The sequence below is a fragment of the Aquarana catesbeiana genome, linkage group LG06, assembly GCF_042186555.1.
Source record: "Aquarana catesbeiana isolate 2022-GZ linkage group LG06, ASM4218655v1, whole genome shotgun sequence".
NCBI classification, from domain to species: Eukaryota; Metazoa; Chordata; class Amphibia; order Anura; family Ranidae; genus Aquarana; species Aquarana catesbeiana.
Genome location: NC_133329.1, coordinates 307,576,158 through 307,595,142, shown reverse-complemented (window position 1 = coordinate 307,595,142; position 18,985 = coordinate 307,576,158). Strand labels below are relative to the sequence as shown.

Sequence of the window (18,985 nt, the reverse complement as noted above, 5' to 3'; positions counted from 1 at the left end):
GAGACGGACTTTCGGAACCCTAGTTTGCACCCCAGGGTTATTGAGGAAGCCAAGTCTCGACACTCTTCCTGCCAGACCCTTGAGAACCACAGAAGTCTTCCCCCCCACTCGAGCGAGCAGCTGGCTCCCCTTCATAAGGAGGCTAAATTTAGTACTTTGTTTTGTAGGTTTCCTTCCCAGGACCTCTTTTGTCCCTGGAGTTGACCCTGAGGTTTATGTAGAACTTGATGGTAGAGGCCATCGTAACTGCATGGAGGCTGATGCCCCTGGCACTGGAGAAGAAGCTCGTTTAAATGAAATACGATTACTCCTTTTCCTAACTGGCAAAAGGGAACTCTTCCCATTAGAAATTCTTTGGATGTATTTATCCAGATCATCCCCAAATAGCCGTTCACCACAAAAGGGAAAACTAGCCAGGAGCTTTTTGCATGGCGCTTCGGCTGACCAATTTTTCAACCATATTATTCTACACATATGCACCAGCCCAAGCGTAAGGCGTGAGGCCTGGAGAATAGAATCTCTTATAGCGTCTATTGCAAAACATAACGCCCCTGGTAGCTCAGCCAACTCTTGGGCCTGCTGATCAGGAATAGGGAAGGGCTGTCTGTTCGAGACGAACACGAGTTTGACTCGAACATTAGATGTTCGTCCGTTCGCCGAATAGCGAACAATTTGGGGTGTTCGCGGCAAATTTGAAAGCCGTGGAACACCCTTTAAAAGTCTATGGGAGAAATCAAAAGTGCTAATTTTAAAGGCTAATATGCAAGTTATTGTCATAAAAAGTGTTTGGGGACCTGGGTCCTGCCCCAGGGGACATGTATCAATGCAAAAAGAAGTTTTAAAAACGGCCGTTTTTTCGAGAGCAGTGATTTTAATAATGCTTAAAGTGAAACAATAAAAGTGAAATATTCCTTTAAATTTCGTATCTGGGGGGTGTCTATAGTATGCCTGTAAAGTAGCACATTTTTACCGTATTTAACAGTCCGAGAGCAAAATGACATTTCTAAAGGAAAAAAAAAAGTCATTTAAAAGTGCTAGCGCTAGTGCCGGCTATTAATGAATTGTCGGTCCAGATAACACACATAAAATTCATTGAAAAATTTAAAAAAAATAAAATTCGTGGGGATCCCCCAAAATTTCATTACCAGGCCCTTCAGGTCTTGTATGGCTATTAAGGGAAACTTCGCAACAAAATTTATAAAAAAATGGCATGGGGTTCCCCCCAAAAATCCATACCAGACCCTTATCCAAGCAACCTGGCAGGCCGCAGGATAAAAGTAACAAAAAAGGTAAAAAAAAAAAAACCACACACACACAGCTTGGCACAAGTCTTTTAATAAAAAAAAAAAAAAATTCCAGCGATGTAATCATTCTACGATCCACGAACGATACGGCCTCCTCCATAGGAGGCGCCCGGCAGAATGACGCGCAACTCGGATGACAGTTCTTAAATAACCGAGGGCAGGGCCACCTGTGACATGGACGGGTGACCCCGCCCCCTCTAACGCAAGGGGAAATGCCGGGGTTACCCAGTGACATGTACGGGTGACCCCGCCCCCTCTGACGCATCCCAAGAAACCCCTGTTGCGTCAGAGGGGGTGGAGTCACCCGTACATGTCACTGGGTAACCCCGGTAATTCCCCTTGCGTCAGAGCGGGGCAGGGTAACCCGTACATGTTACTGGGTAACCCTGGCATTTCCCCTTGCGCCCTCGGTTATTTAAGAACTGTCATCCAAGTTACGCGTCATTAGCTTGCCCCAGCAAAGGAATCTTCCAGTGGAGCTCAGCACAGCACATCTTTACTTGTGACCAACACCTAAGACACTGGCGAAAAAACAGAGTAGCGGGATGGGTTATATAGGGAGTGGACTTCCTGTCTTAGGGTGTGCCAATGTCCATCACCTGAACGTGGCCTATAACCCACATAGTAACTACTATGGCTCTGTGTCCCGTGATGCAAGATTAAGAAAAGACAGTACCTAAAATATTTAATAGGAGATATTTTAAAAATCTTTGCAATTATGGCCCTAAATTATTGCGCTTACTTTGACGTTCATGGCAATATGTAAAATGTATGGTGCAATCACAGTTTACATACACGTGCAGGGCTTAAACGCACGTTTGCAACTGCGAGTATGTAGGCGTGGAATGGTTTTAACATTTTTTTCATTAACAAAACTGTATAAAATAAAATTAAAATACACACTTAATTTTCTTTTCTTTACCTTCATTGCTATTACAAGGGAGCTAACAATTTCCCTATATGATCGTATGCACAGGTGACAGGTCCTCTTTATGGGAACATCAGGGGTCTTGACCCCTAATGTTTCCCCTGCCCTCCGATGCAATCAAGCACAGATTGTACTCGATTAGTTCCATCCTCAGCTACAGTAGTCGAGCAATGTCAGTTGTGAATCGGGAAAGTGGTGAAATATAGGTCAATGCCAGGTTCATTAGTCATAAGGGTGATCAGCTGTTCTCAAAAGGTATGGCCATTTACCATGGTCGCGGGCTCCCCAGAGAAACAAGAGACACCGGGAAACATCACAGGGGTGGGGGCCCAGACCCTTCTCATCAATGTAAAAGTGATTAGGCAGCGGAAGGGCCGCCTGGATCACATTTACTGAATAGCCAATCACCAGCTAAAAGAATGATACCAAGCTCAAGGTGCTGTTCTTAACCACTTCAAGTCCGAACATTTTAAAACAGCCCAAAAACGTGAATTGGTTCAATAAACTCCAAGTGGTTGATGTTTATTGAAGACAAAAACGGCAAAATATATTAGCAATGCCTCTGCTCAAGTATACCACTATAAACTAGTTATACCAGCTATAAAAAAATTTTTGACTTACCCATAAAATAGATTTTCTAGAGTACACAGGACACAGACCCTATTTACAGCTTGGTTAAATGCAGCTACTTTCAGGTGATTGGACTCTGGCAAAAAAAAAAAAGGACAACTGCAGTGACATCCCCATATTTAACCCCTCCCAATTCTGTCTAGTCTCAGCTTTGCAGCAAGAAACAGGAAGAATGTAACAAGGGGAGGGTTCTTGTACTGTACTCCAGGAAACAGATTTTACTGCCAAGCAAAAGTCTTAGTATTTTCCTAGTGGCACAGTACAGGACTCATGCTGTGTGTATTCCAGTTTGTTCCTTTCTCCCTAACAATTTTAATTGGTACCTACCCACACTTCTGCAATCCTCACCTAGGTGAGAAGGATGTCCTATGCTTCACCACCTCCTGCACCCTCACGCAATCACTCTGGAGCAGCTGACTGTGGTTCTGCAAGACAGTCCTGGATCCCAGGCACTGGTAAGTAACTTTTTTTTTTCAGCAGCTACAGTAATTGTAGCTGCGGATATCTAAAGAAACAAAAACAGTCCACCTGAGGGGTGAGCAACACAGAAAAATACCACCAACAGGCCACAACATAAATGAGTCAAAAAAAGCTATACAGACTCAGGGAGCAGCTTGCAGCACCTTATGCCTGAAAATGGATCAGTACATCATAGCAGGCTTTAAGACTTAAAAATCCACATAATAGAACTTTGAGACATGTAAACAGAAGCTCAATCACAGCTTGCAAAAACAAAAGTCTGACACTGAAAAGCCGCAGAAGAACAAAAAGGTCTGGTAAGGTGTGCGTAAACATGAAAAGGGAAAAAAAACCTTATTCTTCAGACTATAGTTTCAAATAATAACTTGTCTGATCCACCTAGATATGGTGGAGGGAAGACCCTTGTGGGAACCTTCAGGAAGCACAAAGAGGGAATCCGATTTCCTAAAAGTGGAAGTAGCACTATGTCCAGAAGGTGGAGAGAAATATCCCTGGAAATGTTTCTGAGCCAGAACAAAGGACACTATCCTGATTAAGATGGAAGGCAGAGGACACCTTCAGTAGAAAGGAGGTCTTAGGCATAAAGACAACTTTGTCCTTGTGTAACACTAAAGGCCCATACACACGATCCGAAAATCAGATGGAAAAATTTGCCGATCTTCGGATTGTTAGTACGATCGCTTTTTCGTCAGACAAAAAAAAGCTGGATGGGCAGACTATAAAATTTCTGTCAGATGTGAACTCAACGTCCGATTTTCGTTTCATTAGTATGGTCTTCGTATGAAAAAAAATTATAAAAGCAAGACTATGCATGCTCTGAAACGTAAGAATACATACAAAACTATTCAACACATTACGTCACTTCTGGTGGTGTAGTCTATCGTACAAAATTTTTTCTATTGTGAGTAACCTCTTTACTTTCGACATTAGACTAGCAAGCCACAAAAAACGGACGGTCGCCGATCCGAAAATCTAAGCGTGTGTACGAGGCTTAAGAAAGGCTCCTTACAGCATAAACTCACCAATTCAAAAACTTCCCTCAGTGTGGTGATAGCCACAAGAAAGGCCATCTTACAGGTAAGGTCAGACAAGGGAATACACCTAACAGGGTCAAAGAGTGGATTTTAAAGTGTCAAGAGAACCATACTGACACCCCAATGGGACACAGGGGAATGGACAGTGGGAGGAATATGAGCTACTCTCAGAACAAAGGTCTTAACTATAGAAAAAGATAAGCCAACGGTCTCCAAAGCAGAATATCCAAGGCCAAGATCTTTCTCCTATACTCCAAGCAAATATTGGTTCAAATCAGACTAGATGGAGAGTTTACACAAAGTAATGCACAGAGCCTTCCAAGTGTGATGGTGATCTTACCAAAAAGTCAATTTCCTAGCCTACAAGAGAGTAGAGATGACTTAAAGTTCCTTGTCCCTAAAGACCATGGCTTCAACAGTGATTATGAAGCAGGATGAAAGGCTGGTCCTTTGGCACAGGAGGACCCATGAAGTGACTTACAGGTGCTTGGTCATGTCCGAGTATCAACTCCTCCTTCACCAAGCCCAGGGGGTCACTGGCTCTGATGACAAACCTGACCAGTTAATGGGGTTAAAACTGAATGTCAGCAAATCCGCATGCGGCTTGAAAGACCTCTGTATGGAGAGTCCATTTCCCGGATCCAGATTCTGACAATTGAGAAAGTGCCTCCTTGCTGATTGATGTAGGCCATGGATGTGGCATTGTCTGACTGGATTCTCATCAGGTGACCTCACAAATAAAATTTCAATAAAACCACACAAAATTTCAATAAAAAACACACTAACGTGAATTTTAGGGCAAACAAATGCAATAAAATTACCCAGATTTTTGGTAAAATATAAAAGACGAGGCGCACCGAGTAAATAGATACTAACATGCCAAACCTTCATTTTTTTGTGTGCCCGTAAAATGGCGTCAAACTTGAGTATCATTATATATTATATTTTCTATATGCAACGCTTCAAAAGCCCCCTTTCGGTATCAGTTTAGTGTTACGGAGCAGGTCTTATGTTAGAAGTACTGCTCTCACTACGGCGTGCGCAGCAATATGTAATAGGTGTATCACAATCGATGTTTTCACGCATGACGCCCCGTTTTCACGCTTAGGCGCCCTGACGCATGCGTTTACGTCCGTGTGCATAAGTGGGGATGGGGCCCCAAATTATTTTTTTTCGGGTTTGTGTTTGGGTGTAGCTATTTTTTTTTTTTTTTACATAACTTTTTTTTTTCCATCACATAGATACCAGGGATGTGCGAGAGCACACGTGCGGCATGGCCACCACACAAATGCTCTCACCTGACAGGCAGGAGTCTGCCTGTCAGTTCCACACACAATCCCGGTGGCTGCAGCCACCGGATTATGTGTAATACCCCCCGCTGTCAGGTCCGCATGACGTACAGACCTTGTGGCAAAAGGGTTAAGGTATATTGGAATAGATGCAATTCTCAGAATGTTGATCGGAAGGCAAGCTTCCTTTGACCCTGCTCCGTATTCACAACTGTTTCTAAGCGCAACGGGCTGGCATTTATGAGACCCCTTCCATGACAATGAAGAAAAAAAAGATTTCCTAACTTCGGCACCTGGTTGGAAAGCCACCTTACTAAGGAAAATCTGTCTGGCCTTGGGGTCAGATGCATGGCATAGTCCAAGGACCAGTTTTGTCCCACATGGTCGGAATGCTGAACTGCAACAGTCCAGAGTAAACTCCAGCCCCGGACTTAGAGTGGAACAGATGGTGCCAAGAGACAGAAGGAACACGAGTGCCAGCAAGTGTTGATTGCAGAATTTATGGCTGGAGTCAGACTCGGTGGGTCAAGCAGAGCATCAGGTCAGGAACCAAGGCAATGCAGGATAGATCAGCCAAGGTTAAAGGGGCAATGTGCCGGGATTTCAGGTTCTGAATGCATGACTTGCTGGGGTTCCCAGCAAGCTTGAGACAGGAGCACACAGTGTCCACCGTAGCTGGGATGAGGGGCATCCAGCACAGGCACTCAGAAGTAACATGGAGGCAAACCGAAGACAGAAGCCTAGTCAGAGGGATAGCCAAGGTCAGCAATGAGCAGGCAATGAGGTACCGAAGCATCAGACAGGAATGAGGTCAGGAAAAAGCGGAGGTCAGGAACCAATGAGCAGAATCATAAAACAGAGAAGAATGTTCTTGCAGCCTTACTTCTACTGCCAGAGTCCAATCACTACCTAGTTGCATATAACCTAGTCATAATGATTAAAAACCGTGTCCCTGTACGAGTAGGAAAAGTGTTTTTCTAATCAAAAACTACTCGTAAAACCAGTGTCACATATTGGAGGGGGGGAGGTGCTGCGCTATCCAGAACAGCGGGCTGCTGGGTATAATCTCTGTATAAAATCAATTAAACTGTATGCTGATACCCCATTGTGAATAAAATCTCATAAATTTATGTTAACACTGAAAACCTTGTGCAATATTAAGGAATGCTAAAATCTTGTGCCGGTGAATATCAATGTGCAAAAACAGCTACATGTAAACAATAAATAGTAAGTATTGCAAAAAACATTCAATTCATATAAACAAAGACAAATAAATGCATCCTTAATAAATATTTTTGTGCGAAAAAAATTAACATATAAAGTGCAAGTGCTATGGTGACCTGAACATCTCTAATCAAAAGATAAAAAAATATAGTGTCCCAGCAATAGTAGTCCTAAAATAGTCTGCTAGTCTGAAGCAGAAAAAAACACAAATAGCATGCAACTAGGTGCATAGGTGCAACAACTTAAAGTGCAATGTGCTAATGTCCTCTAAGGTGCATTGACAAAACAGTCCTATGTGCTCAAATAAACAGAAGTGGGGTGTCTGAAGTACAATTCACTCTGTGTCCTCTTCGTGCATAACACACTAGTGTAAGCAATGGCCCCTTACCTAGCGGTGCTAGGTAAACCGCAAAGAGGTAGCTATAATTCTTAACTTCAGGGTCCTGAGCCAGCATCAATCCTATTTCTGTCTCCACGCTTGGCGGTGTTGGATAAACCTTATGGCAGCTGGGTTCAGATAGCTATGGTCTTAGCTGGGGTCCTGGACCAGCGCGGGTCCTAACTCTGCCTCCACATCTCAAGTTTATGTAAAAACCGGTAATGAAGGACAAAAGGTACTGGATAGTGAAGTAGGTTTCAACGGGGTGAAGCCCCTGACTTCATCAGGGGATGAACAAAATAGGCTCATTTCGGTCTTACATAGTCTCTATCATTGTAGTTAATGGGCGGCCATGTTCTCGTAGCCGCGTCCGCCATTATTTGGTAAACTATGTATGCGGCCATCTTTTTGGTTGGTGAAAACTAGGTTTCAATACTAAATGAGTGGAGACCAGGCTTACTGCATATCTCCATGATTGTGTAATATATTAAACATGGGTGCAGCCTAGCTATGCGGAGGGGACCATTTTACCTAGCATAGCATATATATAGGAGATAAAAGAATTCTAATCTCGCCATAAAAGAACCTAAAAAATATGGATATGCTATAAGCGGCCAATAAAAGTAATTTTAAAATAAGTTTAATAAAAATTTTTACTCCATAAAAAAAACATAAAAATATATAGAATATATAAAAAAATAAAAAATAGATATGGGAATAAGACTTTTAATGGATAAATGAAATGTTTCAAAAATTCAATACCAAGAAATCTCCGCGGGATAGAGATAGCATGGGCTTTTTCACTTCATTTATATGTCTGCCCTTACATATATGAATATCCCATGTAGATAAATACAATCATAAATCAAATGCGAACATAAAGGGAGAGGGGAAGAAATAGAAAGGGAAAAAAAAATGGGTGGTGGGGGGGGGGAGGGGGAACAGGACAGGAGGGGGGGAATACATGTGTGTATATAGTGACGTTATAACAATGCATATACTGATACTTTCAAGAAATAAAATAAAATAAAAATACAACCGATAAGGGCAATAAAAGAAAGGGGCCAAGACATGTTCCTAGGAATAGGAATAGTAGCACCGATAATTTTGGACTTCAATGCCCAGTATAAGAGAATTGAGAAGATCATTAAGAAACACTGGCAAATACTTCTAGCAGACAAGGAACTACAGGAAAGATTACCCTCCAATCCCAGATTTATATATAAGAAAGCACCTACTCCTAGAGATAAAATTGTGAAAAATATAATTGATCCACCAAAGAAAGCAATTTCCTTTTTTACGAGAAATGGCTTCTTCCCTTGCAAAAGATGCTTTGCATGTTTGAGAACAAGGCATCCCAATGAGAAGAAATTCCATTTCACGTCAACTAGTGCGGGAGAGACATACAAAATCAAAGAGTTCATCTGTTGTAACACGGAAGGAGCGGTGTAAGCCCTAGAATGTAGTTGCGGCCTACAGTATATAGGCCACACAAAAAGACCCCTCCGGGTAAGGATTAAGGAACATGTGAACAACATTTTAAACGCGTATGACAAACACAGTGTATCTAAACACTTTCTGTTGTGTCACAACAAAGACCCCACACAATTAAAATTTTGGGGAATCGAACCGTATGTCAGGCACTGGCGAGGGGGCCACAAGGTTAGGACCCTCAGCCAGCTTGAATCCAAATGGATATTCACATTAGATACTTTTGCACTGAGAGGCCTGAATATCGAATTTGATTTGAATTGTTTTCTGAGTGATTTTTAATCTAAACAGTAGTGTACATCATAATCTTTTTTTATTCCACCCATATACTTCAACCATATTCCTAGGAACATGTCTTGGCCCCCTTCTTTTATTGCCCTTATCGGTTGTATTTTTGAAAGTATCAGTATATGCATTGTTATAACGTCACTATATACACACACATGTATCCCCCCCCCTCCTGTTTTTTTTTTTTTCCCTTCTATTTCTTCCCCTCTCCCTTTATGTTCGCATTTGTTTTATGATTGTATTTATCTACATGGGATATTCATATATGTAAGGGCAGACATATAAATGAAGTGAAAAAGCCCATTCTATCTCTATACCGCGGAGATTTCTTGGTATTGAATTTTTGAAACATTTCATTTATCCATTAAAAGTCTTATTCCCATATCTATTTTTTATTTTTTTATATATTTTTTTATATTTTTATATAGTCTATATATTTTTATGTATTTTTATGCAGTAAAAATTTTTTATTAAACTTATTTTAAAATTACTTTTATTGGCAGCTTATAGCATATCCATATCTTTTAGGTTCTTTTATGGCGAGATTAGAATTTTTTTATCTCCTATATTTATGCTATGCTAGGTAAAATGGTCCCCTCCGCATAGCTAGGCTGCACTCATGTTTAATATATTACAGAATCATGGAGATATGCAGTAAGCCTGGTCTCCATTCGTTTAGTATCGAAACCTAGTTTTCACCAACCAAAAAGATGGCCGCGTACATAGTTTACCAAATAATGGCGGACGCGGCTACGAGAAAATGGCCGCCCATTAACTACAATGATAGAGACTATTTAAGACCGAAATTAGCCTATTTTGTTCATCCCCTTATGAAGTCACGTGATCAGTGACGTCACGCGTAGGGACGGAATAGGCTTTTTCACATTGATTGAGGCATAACGAGCTTGCCGCTCGTAGGAGAAAGGATTCGTTTTAACACTGTATAATGTGAGTACACTTCTATATGGTTTTGAATAAAGCTCCACCCTGTTGAAACCTACTTCACTATCCAGTACCTTTTGTCCTTCATTACCAGTTTTTACATACACTTGAGATGTGGAGGCAGAGTTAGGACCCGCGCTGGTCCAGGACCCCAGCTAAGACCATAGCTATCTGAACCCAGCTGCCATAAGGTTTATCCAACACCGCCAAGCGTGGAGACAGAAATAGGATTGACGCTGGCTCAGGACCCTGAAGTTAAGAATTATAGCTACCTACAGCTACCTCTTTGCGGTTTACCTAGCACCGCTAGGTAAGGGGCCATTGCTTACACTAGTGTGTTATGCACGAAGAGGACACAGAGTGAATTGTACTTCAGACACCCCACTTCTGTTTATTTGAGCACATAGGACTGTTTTGTCAATGCACCTTAGAGGACATTAGCACATTGCACTTTAAGTTGTTGCACCTATGCACCTAGTTGCATGCTATTTGTGTTTTTTTCTGCTTCAGACTAGCAGACAATTGTAGAACTACTATCGCTGGGACACTATATTATTTATCTTTTGATTGATTAGAGATGTTTAGGTCACCATAGCACTTGCACTTTATATGTTAATTTTTTTCGCATAAAAATATTTATTAAGGATGCATTTATTTGTCTTTGTTTATATGAATTGAATGTTTTTTGCAATACTTACTATTTATTGTTTACATGTAGCTGTTTTTGCACATTGATATTCACCGTCACAAGATTTTAGCATTCCTTAATATTGCACAAGGTTTTCAGTGTTTACATAAATTTATGAGATTTTATTCACAATGGGGTATCAGCATACAGTTTAATTGATTTTATACAGAGATTATACCCAGCAGCCCGCTGTTCTGGATAGCCCAGCACCTCCCCCCCTCCATTTTCTGTTTATTTTGGGTTTTTTGCTTGGCCCTTTTTCGGTGCGTGCAGCTGTCCAGTCGCATATGTTTTTTCCTTTTCTTTTTCCAATAGGGTAGCGCAGGATCACCTTTATATTATATTTCAGTGTCACATATTGATTGTTAATGTTTATGTAAAGGCAAAACACTTCCCTAACTTTTTGCTTTATCTGCAGGACTGAAAGTGAAGAGACATCTCTTCAACTGTGCACAGGCCCTGAAAAAATAACCTGATAAAAGGTTTTATCCCTTTCATACTCTATCCAAAAACTATAAAATAAAGTCTTGACTATACATACACTTTTAAAGTGATATTAAAGTGTTTTTTTTTTTTTTGTTCAAAAATAACAAACATGTTATACTTGCTTGTTCTGAGCAGTGGTTTTGCACAGAGCAGCCCAGATCCTCCCCTTCATCGCTGGCGCTCCTGGTCCCTCCCTCTTGCCGAGTACCCCCACAGCAAGCAGCTTGCTATGGGAGCACCCGAGCTGAGCCACTGCTCTGTGTGTCTATTCAGACATTGAGCTGCGGCTCGGCTTGCCCCTCCTCATTGGCTCACTGACTTTGACGGTGGCGCCTGCTGATGTGTCTCGGCCAATCATCAAAGACATCCGAGGCTCTCATGCAACATCGCTGGATTGAGATGGGGCTCAGGTAAGTTTTTAGGGGGGGCTGTTGCACACAGAAGGTTTTATGCATTTTTAATGCATTTAGACCCCTTTCACACTGGGGCGGTTTGCAGGCGGTATTGCGCTAAAAATACCGCCTGCAAACCGCCCCTAAACAGCCTCCGCTGTTTGTTCAGTGTGAAAGCCCGAGGGCTTTCACACTGAAGCGGTGCGCAGGCAGGACGGTGAAAAAAGTCCTGCAAACTGCTTTTTTGGAGCGGTGTATTCACCGCTCCTTCCCATTTAAATCAATGGGACAGCGCGGCTATACCGCGGCAATACCCGCACTGTACGAGGGATTTTAACCCTTTTTCGGCCGCCAGCGGGGGTTAAAACCGCACCGCTAGCGGCCGAATACCGCTGCAAGAACGACGGTACAGCAGCGCTAAAAATAGCGCTGTTGTACCGCCGACGCCCCCACCGCCCCAGTGTGAAAGGGGCCCAAGATAAAAAACCTTCTGCCTTTAGAACCACGTTAAGGTTTAACAACTTATGTTTTTTAGTTTCTTATTCAAATGAGAATCTCTTATTTATAATTAGTCAAGGAGAGAAGCAGTCTAAAATCTTTAAAAGAGGAAAGGCATAAATGCTAGTAATACTTTACCTGGAAGTCACAGATGATTCCTCAAGAAAAATATCAGAAACGTTGAATTTTTCAAAAGCAGTCTTCAAATCTACCTACATCAAATTGAATAGAAGATAATTTGTTGTTACACCTTATTAATAAAGCATCTCTTTATTCCTTCTGTGCTTAGTATTTAAAGGCTTATCTGGTAATAAGGATAGATTTCTGTAAAACACAAAGACACCATATAAATAAAAGGCAAAAATATTTTCGTACTTGCTGTAAAATCCCTTACTTGGAGTCCATTGAGGCACCCAGCACTTATTCATAAAATCATTATTATTACCCCCTACAGAAGAATTGGAAAAGCCAAACAAAACCCAAAAGAACTCTTCCCATAACTAGCCTGCTCAATTGTAGCAAGCTGTATAAAAAACAAAAATGGCAAAACATACAAGGGCAGGAGGGAGCCTCAATGAACTCTGGGAAAGGGATTGCTGTGAACAGCTGATTGAAGATCCAAAGTGACATAATGGGCTAGATAAGTGAAGTGTGATTTCTCCATAAGGGAGAAAAGGTCCATTACATTGGGGAACTGGCAAACATTAGGCAAGGTTATAAAGGGATGCCCAATGGGCATGTCTTATAATGTTTTGCCAGTGTCCAATTTACTAAAAAGGAACCAGCCCTACAACCCAAAGTACTGTATGAATATAAAGCCTGTGTCCTGTGCTGTAATTTAAGGAAATCCACCAGGAGAATCCTGAAACCAAAACTAGCGCAAATGCTGATGCAGTTACTTGGTGAACATGTGGGCTGAAGCCCAAATCATTGCTGTGACAAGGATGCCTGATGGGGAAAGGTTTGAATGGCACTCTCCACCTTAGTGAGTCAAGCCTTAAAAGAAATGTAGAAACCTTTTCCTTTAGCTCATTCATGAACAACATTGCAGGTGGAAAAGGACTTCCTAAAGGAAAATGTGACACTCATACACATACCTCTCAGAGGAATTTTTTTTAGAATGAGTAGGAGATGGACTCAAAAGGTAAACCTGTCTTCATTTATGTAAAATGCTCAGACAGACCTAAAATGAAAAAGCACAACCCTGAGTTTACAAGAGTAAACAGCAATGCATGTCTCTGGAGGGCTCAAATTGATGGAGGGCTGTTGAAGTGAGATCACCAAGGTTAACAGAGTTGAAAAAAGCAGCACTCTGGTGCTGAATGGAGAGACTCCTGGGATTTAGCATTCAGCATAAACCTTCCAGCAGCTTTTGATTGAAGACATTAAAAAATCCCTAAAAACAAGCCTTAAAAAACCAGCAAAGCTGAAAAAGATGTCCAATGTCCTTAACCACTTGCCGACTACCCGCCGCAGTTGTACTGACGCAAGGTGGCTCGGCTGCACGAAACAACGTACCTGTACATCGTTTTGTGCACTGGCTGGCCTGTGTGGATGCGCACGTGCCAACTGGACAGCGTGGGAGCCAATCAGCGGATCCGGCTGTTCCACACAGAGACAGAACAGGTACTTGCCTATGAAACAAGGGGAGGACACAGAGATTTGGTCGTCCTACTAAGAAGATGGATCTCTGTGTTGTCCCAGTCAGTCCATCCCCCATACAATTAGTAAACACTCCCAGGGAACACACTTAACCACTTGATCGCACCTGGTGTTAACCCCTTCCCTGCCAGTGTCAGTACAATGTCAGTGCATATTTTTTAGCACTGATCACTGCATTGGTGTCACTCGTTCCCCAAAAAAGTGTCACTTAGTGTCAGATTTGTCTGGCGCAATGTCGCAGTCATTTTTTGTTTATAGCACAAAAAATAAAAACCGCAGAGGTGATCAAATACCACCAAAAGAAAGCTCTATTTGTGGGGAAAAAAATTGATTTTTAAAACAGCTTACCTGTAAAATACTTTTCTTGGAGTACATCACGGGACACAGAGCACCATAATAATGACTATGTGGGTTATACGCTTACCTTTAGGTGATTGGACACTGGCAACCAATAGAAAGACGGTTCCTCCCATATAACCCCTCCTAAACAGGAAGTGCCTCAGTTTTGTAGCAAGCAATGACGATCCCAGTAAAAGAGGAGAGGGACCTCTGTGTGTACTCCAAGAAAAGGATTTTACAGGTAAGCAGTTTTAAAAATCCATTTTTCTTTATCGTACATCACGGGACACAAAGCACCATAATAATGACTATGTGGGATGTCCTAAAGCAATGGAACACATCATACCTAGACCCATGGATCTGAGATTATAAAGCAGCCTGCAGCACGCTGTGGCCAAAACCAGTCTCATTCTGAGATCTCACATCCACCTGGTAAAAGCTGGTGAACGTATGAACTGAAGACCAAACGGCTGCTTTGCAAACCTGAGCCATAGACACCTGCTGGCGTACTGCCCATGATGCACTAACCCCTCTAGTGGAGTGTGCTCTTAAATCCCGGGGTGGAACCCTGTGCTTTAATCCATACGCCTGGACAATAGTCTGGCGAATCCACCTGGATATAGATGAACTTGTTGCCGGCTGTCCTCTTTTAGGACCCTCAGGCAAGACAAAAAAAACAGTCAGTTTTCCGAAAGGGAGCTGACATTTCTAAGTAAGCTTTTATCGCCCTTACCACATCCAGTGAGTGAAGCGACCTTCCTTTTTTCCTAACCCTAAGACTAGGGAAGAAAGGAAAAATGATTTCCTGATTCAAATGAAACTTGGAAACCACTTTTGGTAGAAAATCCGGATGAGGTCGCATGACCACTCTATCCTTATGAGGAACCATAAAAGGTTCTTTGCACGAAAGGGCGGCTAATTCTGACACCCTTTTAGCTGATGTTATAGCCATTAGAAAAACCAATTTCCTGGTCAATAGGACAAAAGGGATATGCCTAATAGGTTCAAAAGGGCTGACTATGTAAGGCTGACAGTACCAAATTTAGGTCCCAAGGACATAAAGGTGGTTTAAGCGGTGGCCTCAGGTGAGTTACTCCCTTGACAAAGGTTCGCACCAAAGAATGGGATGCAATTGGTCTTTGGAAAAAAAATAAGGCCGGAATCTGTCCCTTAAGCAAGCTGCAAGTCTACTCCTGTTTGGAGAAAGGCGAGCACAATTCCAATCGAATACCTACGAGGGTTCCATTTCCTTTTCTCACACCAAGAAATGTATGATTTCCAGACTCTATAATAGATAGCTCTAGAAACTGACTTTCTAGCGTTTATCAAAGTGGACAAGACTGAACTTGTAATACCACGGTCTTTCAGTAGTCTGGTCTCAATAGCCAGGCCATCAAATTCAGCAACCGTAAAGAAGGATGGAATATGGGCCCCTGAGACAACAGGTCTGGGCGGCAAGGAAGAACCAACGGATCTCCTACTGCCAACTTCACAATCTCCGAGTACCATGATCTCCTGGGCCACGCTGGGGCCACTAAGATCACCGGCTTCCGTTCCTCCCGTATTCTGTGTAGTAAGTGCGGCAGAATTTGGATCGGAGGGAAAGCATATATCAGAGAATACTGATCCCAAGGAACTACTAACGCGTCTATCCCGACAGCAAGCGGATCCTTGGTCCTGGACACAAACCTGTCCAGTTTGGCATTGAATCTGGATGCCAGCAGATCCACATCTGGGATCCCCCAGCATTGGCAGATCTGTAGAAAAACCTCGGGATGCAGGGACCATTGCCCTGGTAACAATTTCTGGCGACTTAGGAAATCCGCCTGCAAATTGTCCACCCCCGGGATAAACACTGCTGATAGAAATGGCACATGATTTTCTGCCCAGGATAGTATATGATTTACTTCTCTTTGGGCTGCCCGACTCCTAGTACCTCCCTCGTGGTTGATATACGCCACTACTGTGGAGTTGTCGGACTGAACTCCTACCTGGAAAACCCCGCAATCTGGACGTCCAGAATCGCAGGGCCAGACGAGCTGCCTGAATCTCCAGTAGATTGATGGGCAGAGTCCCTTCTGTCTGGGACCATACACCCTGGACAGACGCTTCCTCTAGGACTGCTCCCCAGCCGAGAAGACTGGCGTCCGTAGTCACCACCTTCCAGGCTACTGGTGGGAAAGATTTCCCTCTTTGTAAGTTGCTGGTTCTTAACCAAGAGAGGTTCCATAGAACCTGTGGAGATAGAACCATTGGTTGATCAAAGGTTCGAGCAGACTTGTCCCAGGCTTTCAGGATACTGTTCTGGAACACTCTGGAGTGGAACTGTGCATATGGCACCGCGCTGAAAGATGACACCATCTTGCCCAATAACCTCATGCACAGCCGGACAGAAGGTGTTGGTTCTTTTTTCACCTTCTGTACAGGTTCCACTATGGAGGCGACCTTTAAGGGTGGAAGAAACACCTTTTCTTGGGCGGTGTCCAAGACCAGACCCAAATACAACAAGGTTTGGGTTGGACAAAGAGTTGACTTTAGAACTAGTGTAGGGCGAGAGCAATCCCTTAGAAGTAGATCGTCCAGGTATCCTATTATGGAAACTCCTTGAGATCTTAGGAAAGCCAATACTGGGGCCAGAACTTTTGTGAAGACCCTGGGGGCCGTGGCTAGACCAAAAGGTAGTGCCACAAACTGGAAATGACTGCCCTCTACAGCGAAACGTAAGAACCTTTGGTGTGGACCGAAGATCGGCACATGAAGGTAAGCATTCTAGATATCTATGGATGCCAAATAGTCTCACCTTATTACTGAGCGAACCGACTCCATGCGGAAAGATCGGACGTCTACAAAGAAGTTGAGAGCCTTGAGGTCTAAAATGGGCCTTACTTCCCCATTTGATTTCGGCACGGTGAACAGGTTTGAGTAAAACCCCTTGAATCTTTCTTCGTGCGGGACCTTCACAATTACCCCCTGCATCAGCAGATGGTGTAAAGCTAGGAGTAGGCAACTTCTTTTCTCTGGATCCGCCGGGACCCTTTAGTGTAGAAAGCGGTTCGGGGGAACCTCCCGGAACTCTATTCTGTAACCGTTCTTTACAGTGGAAACGACCCATCTGTCTTGAACCAGTTCCTCCCAGGCCTCCCCAAACAGCCGAAGCCTGCCCCCCACCCATGAGAGTGGGGGCGCCCCTTCACAAGGTAGACTTGGAGTTAGGCTTGGGTGGCTTTTGGGTCCAGGGTTTTTTCTGACCCTGTGGTCTTTTAAACCCAGACGGCTGAGGCCATCAATACCATTTAGGGGAAGAGGCACCAGGCCCTGGGGGATTAGGAATTTTATAAGAGGGCTGCTTCCCCTTCTTTTTAATAGGAAGCAGAGCGCTCTTTCCTCCAGAGATCTTTTGGATATATTTATCCAGATCATCGCCAAACAGGCGTTCTCCATGATATGGAAAGGCAGCAAGTAGCCTTTTACATGGTGTCTCAGCAGACCAGTTCTTTAGCCACAATACTCGGCGCATATGAACGGATAATAATGCAAAACGAGACATCTGTTGAATTGAGTCCTTTAAAGCGTCTACCGCAAAACACAAGGCGTGAGGGATCTCTGATAGCTCTTCAGCAGATTCCCCCTGGCAAGGAATGCTTTTTACTATCTTCTTAAAGCAATCCTTTAGGGATTGACAAATCCCAATAACTGCAATAGCAGGCTGAACTGCTGCACTGGCAACCAAAAAGGAGGCCTTCAATAAGGACTCTAGCTTTTTATCAGCCGGATCCTTGACCTGGGCATTATCCACTGGACAGGTTAAGTTTCTATTCACGGAAAATATGGCAGCGTCTACCAAAGGTGTGCTCCATTTCTTCCTAAACTTCTCCTCCATAGGGTACAAAACAGAAAACCTTTTGGGAGGTAAGTATATCCTGTCAGGATGCTCCCAGTCCGCATAAATCACCTGCTCCAGTAACGGATGCAAGGGAAAGGCTTGGGAGATTTGCTTATGTCGCAAAGATCCCAGAGTGGAACAAGTGAGTGCAGACTCCTGAACCGGGGGTAACTTAAACGCAATTCAAACCATCTCCATTAGAGATTGGATAAACAATTGCTGGCAATGGGAGGCTGAAATTGGCTCCTCAGAGCCAGAATCCTCAGCCTCTCCTACCTCCTGGTCCTTCATGACCACCTCCTCTGGATCCTCTGCCCATTCTGGTTCCAGGTTACCTGGACCCATACGGCTATAAGAATCCTGGGGCTCTAGTGACTCACCACTTGGCCCGGGAGAGGGAGATCTATTACGCCCCCCCCCCCGTGTTACAGAGGCAATCATGCCAGCTATCTTGCCTTCAAGACCCACTAAGGCAGATGCCAAATCATCCTTTGTAACATAAGCTGAGGCAGGTACATTGGTAGTGGCTACTATGCCTGACAAGTGCAATGGCTCAGCCAGGTCAGAAGCCGCAGGTCCCTCAGAAGAAACTGAGGCTGCATCAGCATGGGGTTGGTCTCCTATTATTTGTGGAGGAACTCTTACCCCTGTGCTTGCCTTGTTCCCTGCTCCTCGTTTTTTGGAAGACATTGCTTACACACGAGGAAACTAAACAGGAATACTCCCCACAAACTAGTTTAAACCTGTCACCGCTGTGTCCAAGACCACCAGGCTCACGTGCCCACCATTCGCTCTGCCTCCTCCATGCGCACGCCAGAGCTCCCTGCTTTAAAAGCACTAAAACGAGAGCGAGCGCGCGCATCAGCGATTGTCGACCCGCTTACCGCATGCGCCGTCCTGACGCGCACCTGTGACGTGGATAGCGGCGGCGCACTCGCACGGCGGTGGCGCACACGAGCCCCAAAGGGAGTACTCACCATCCCAAGCAGCAGGGCCTGTCTTGCCAGGCCCAATCTTCCCCCATCACGGCGGGTAGCGCCTCTAGGGA

At 43.6% G+C, this 18,985-nt stretch overlaps 1 protein-coding gene across 1 annotated transcript in view; it reads right to left on the bottom strand.

Annotated features, from left to right (window-relative positions):
* RBM44 (RNA binding motif protein 44) overlaps positions 1 to 18,282 on the bottom strand; it is a 109,873-nt gene extending 91,591 nt beyond the window's left edge. The window contains exons 1-2 of the mRNA XM_073635223.1: positions 18,214 to 18,282; positions 12,192 to 12,265 (exon numbers count right to left, since the gene is read on the bottom strand). Coding sequence (XP_073491324.1) covers positions 12,192 to 12,265; positions 18,214 to 18,282 — 143 coding nt within the window. The remainder of the gene's footprint in view (positions 1 to 12,191; positions 12,266 to 18,213) is intronic.
* Between the last annotated feature and the right edge of the window lie 703 nt (positions 18,283 to 18,985).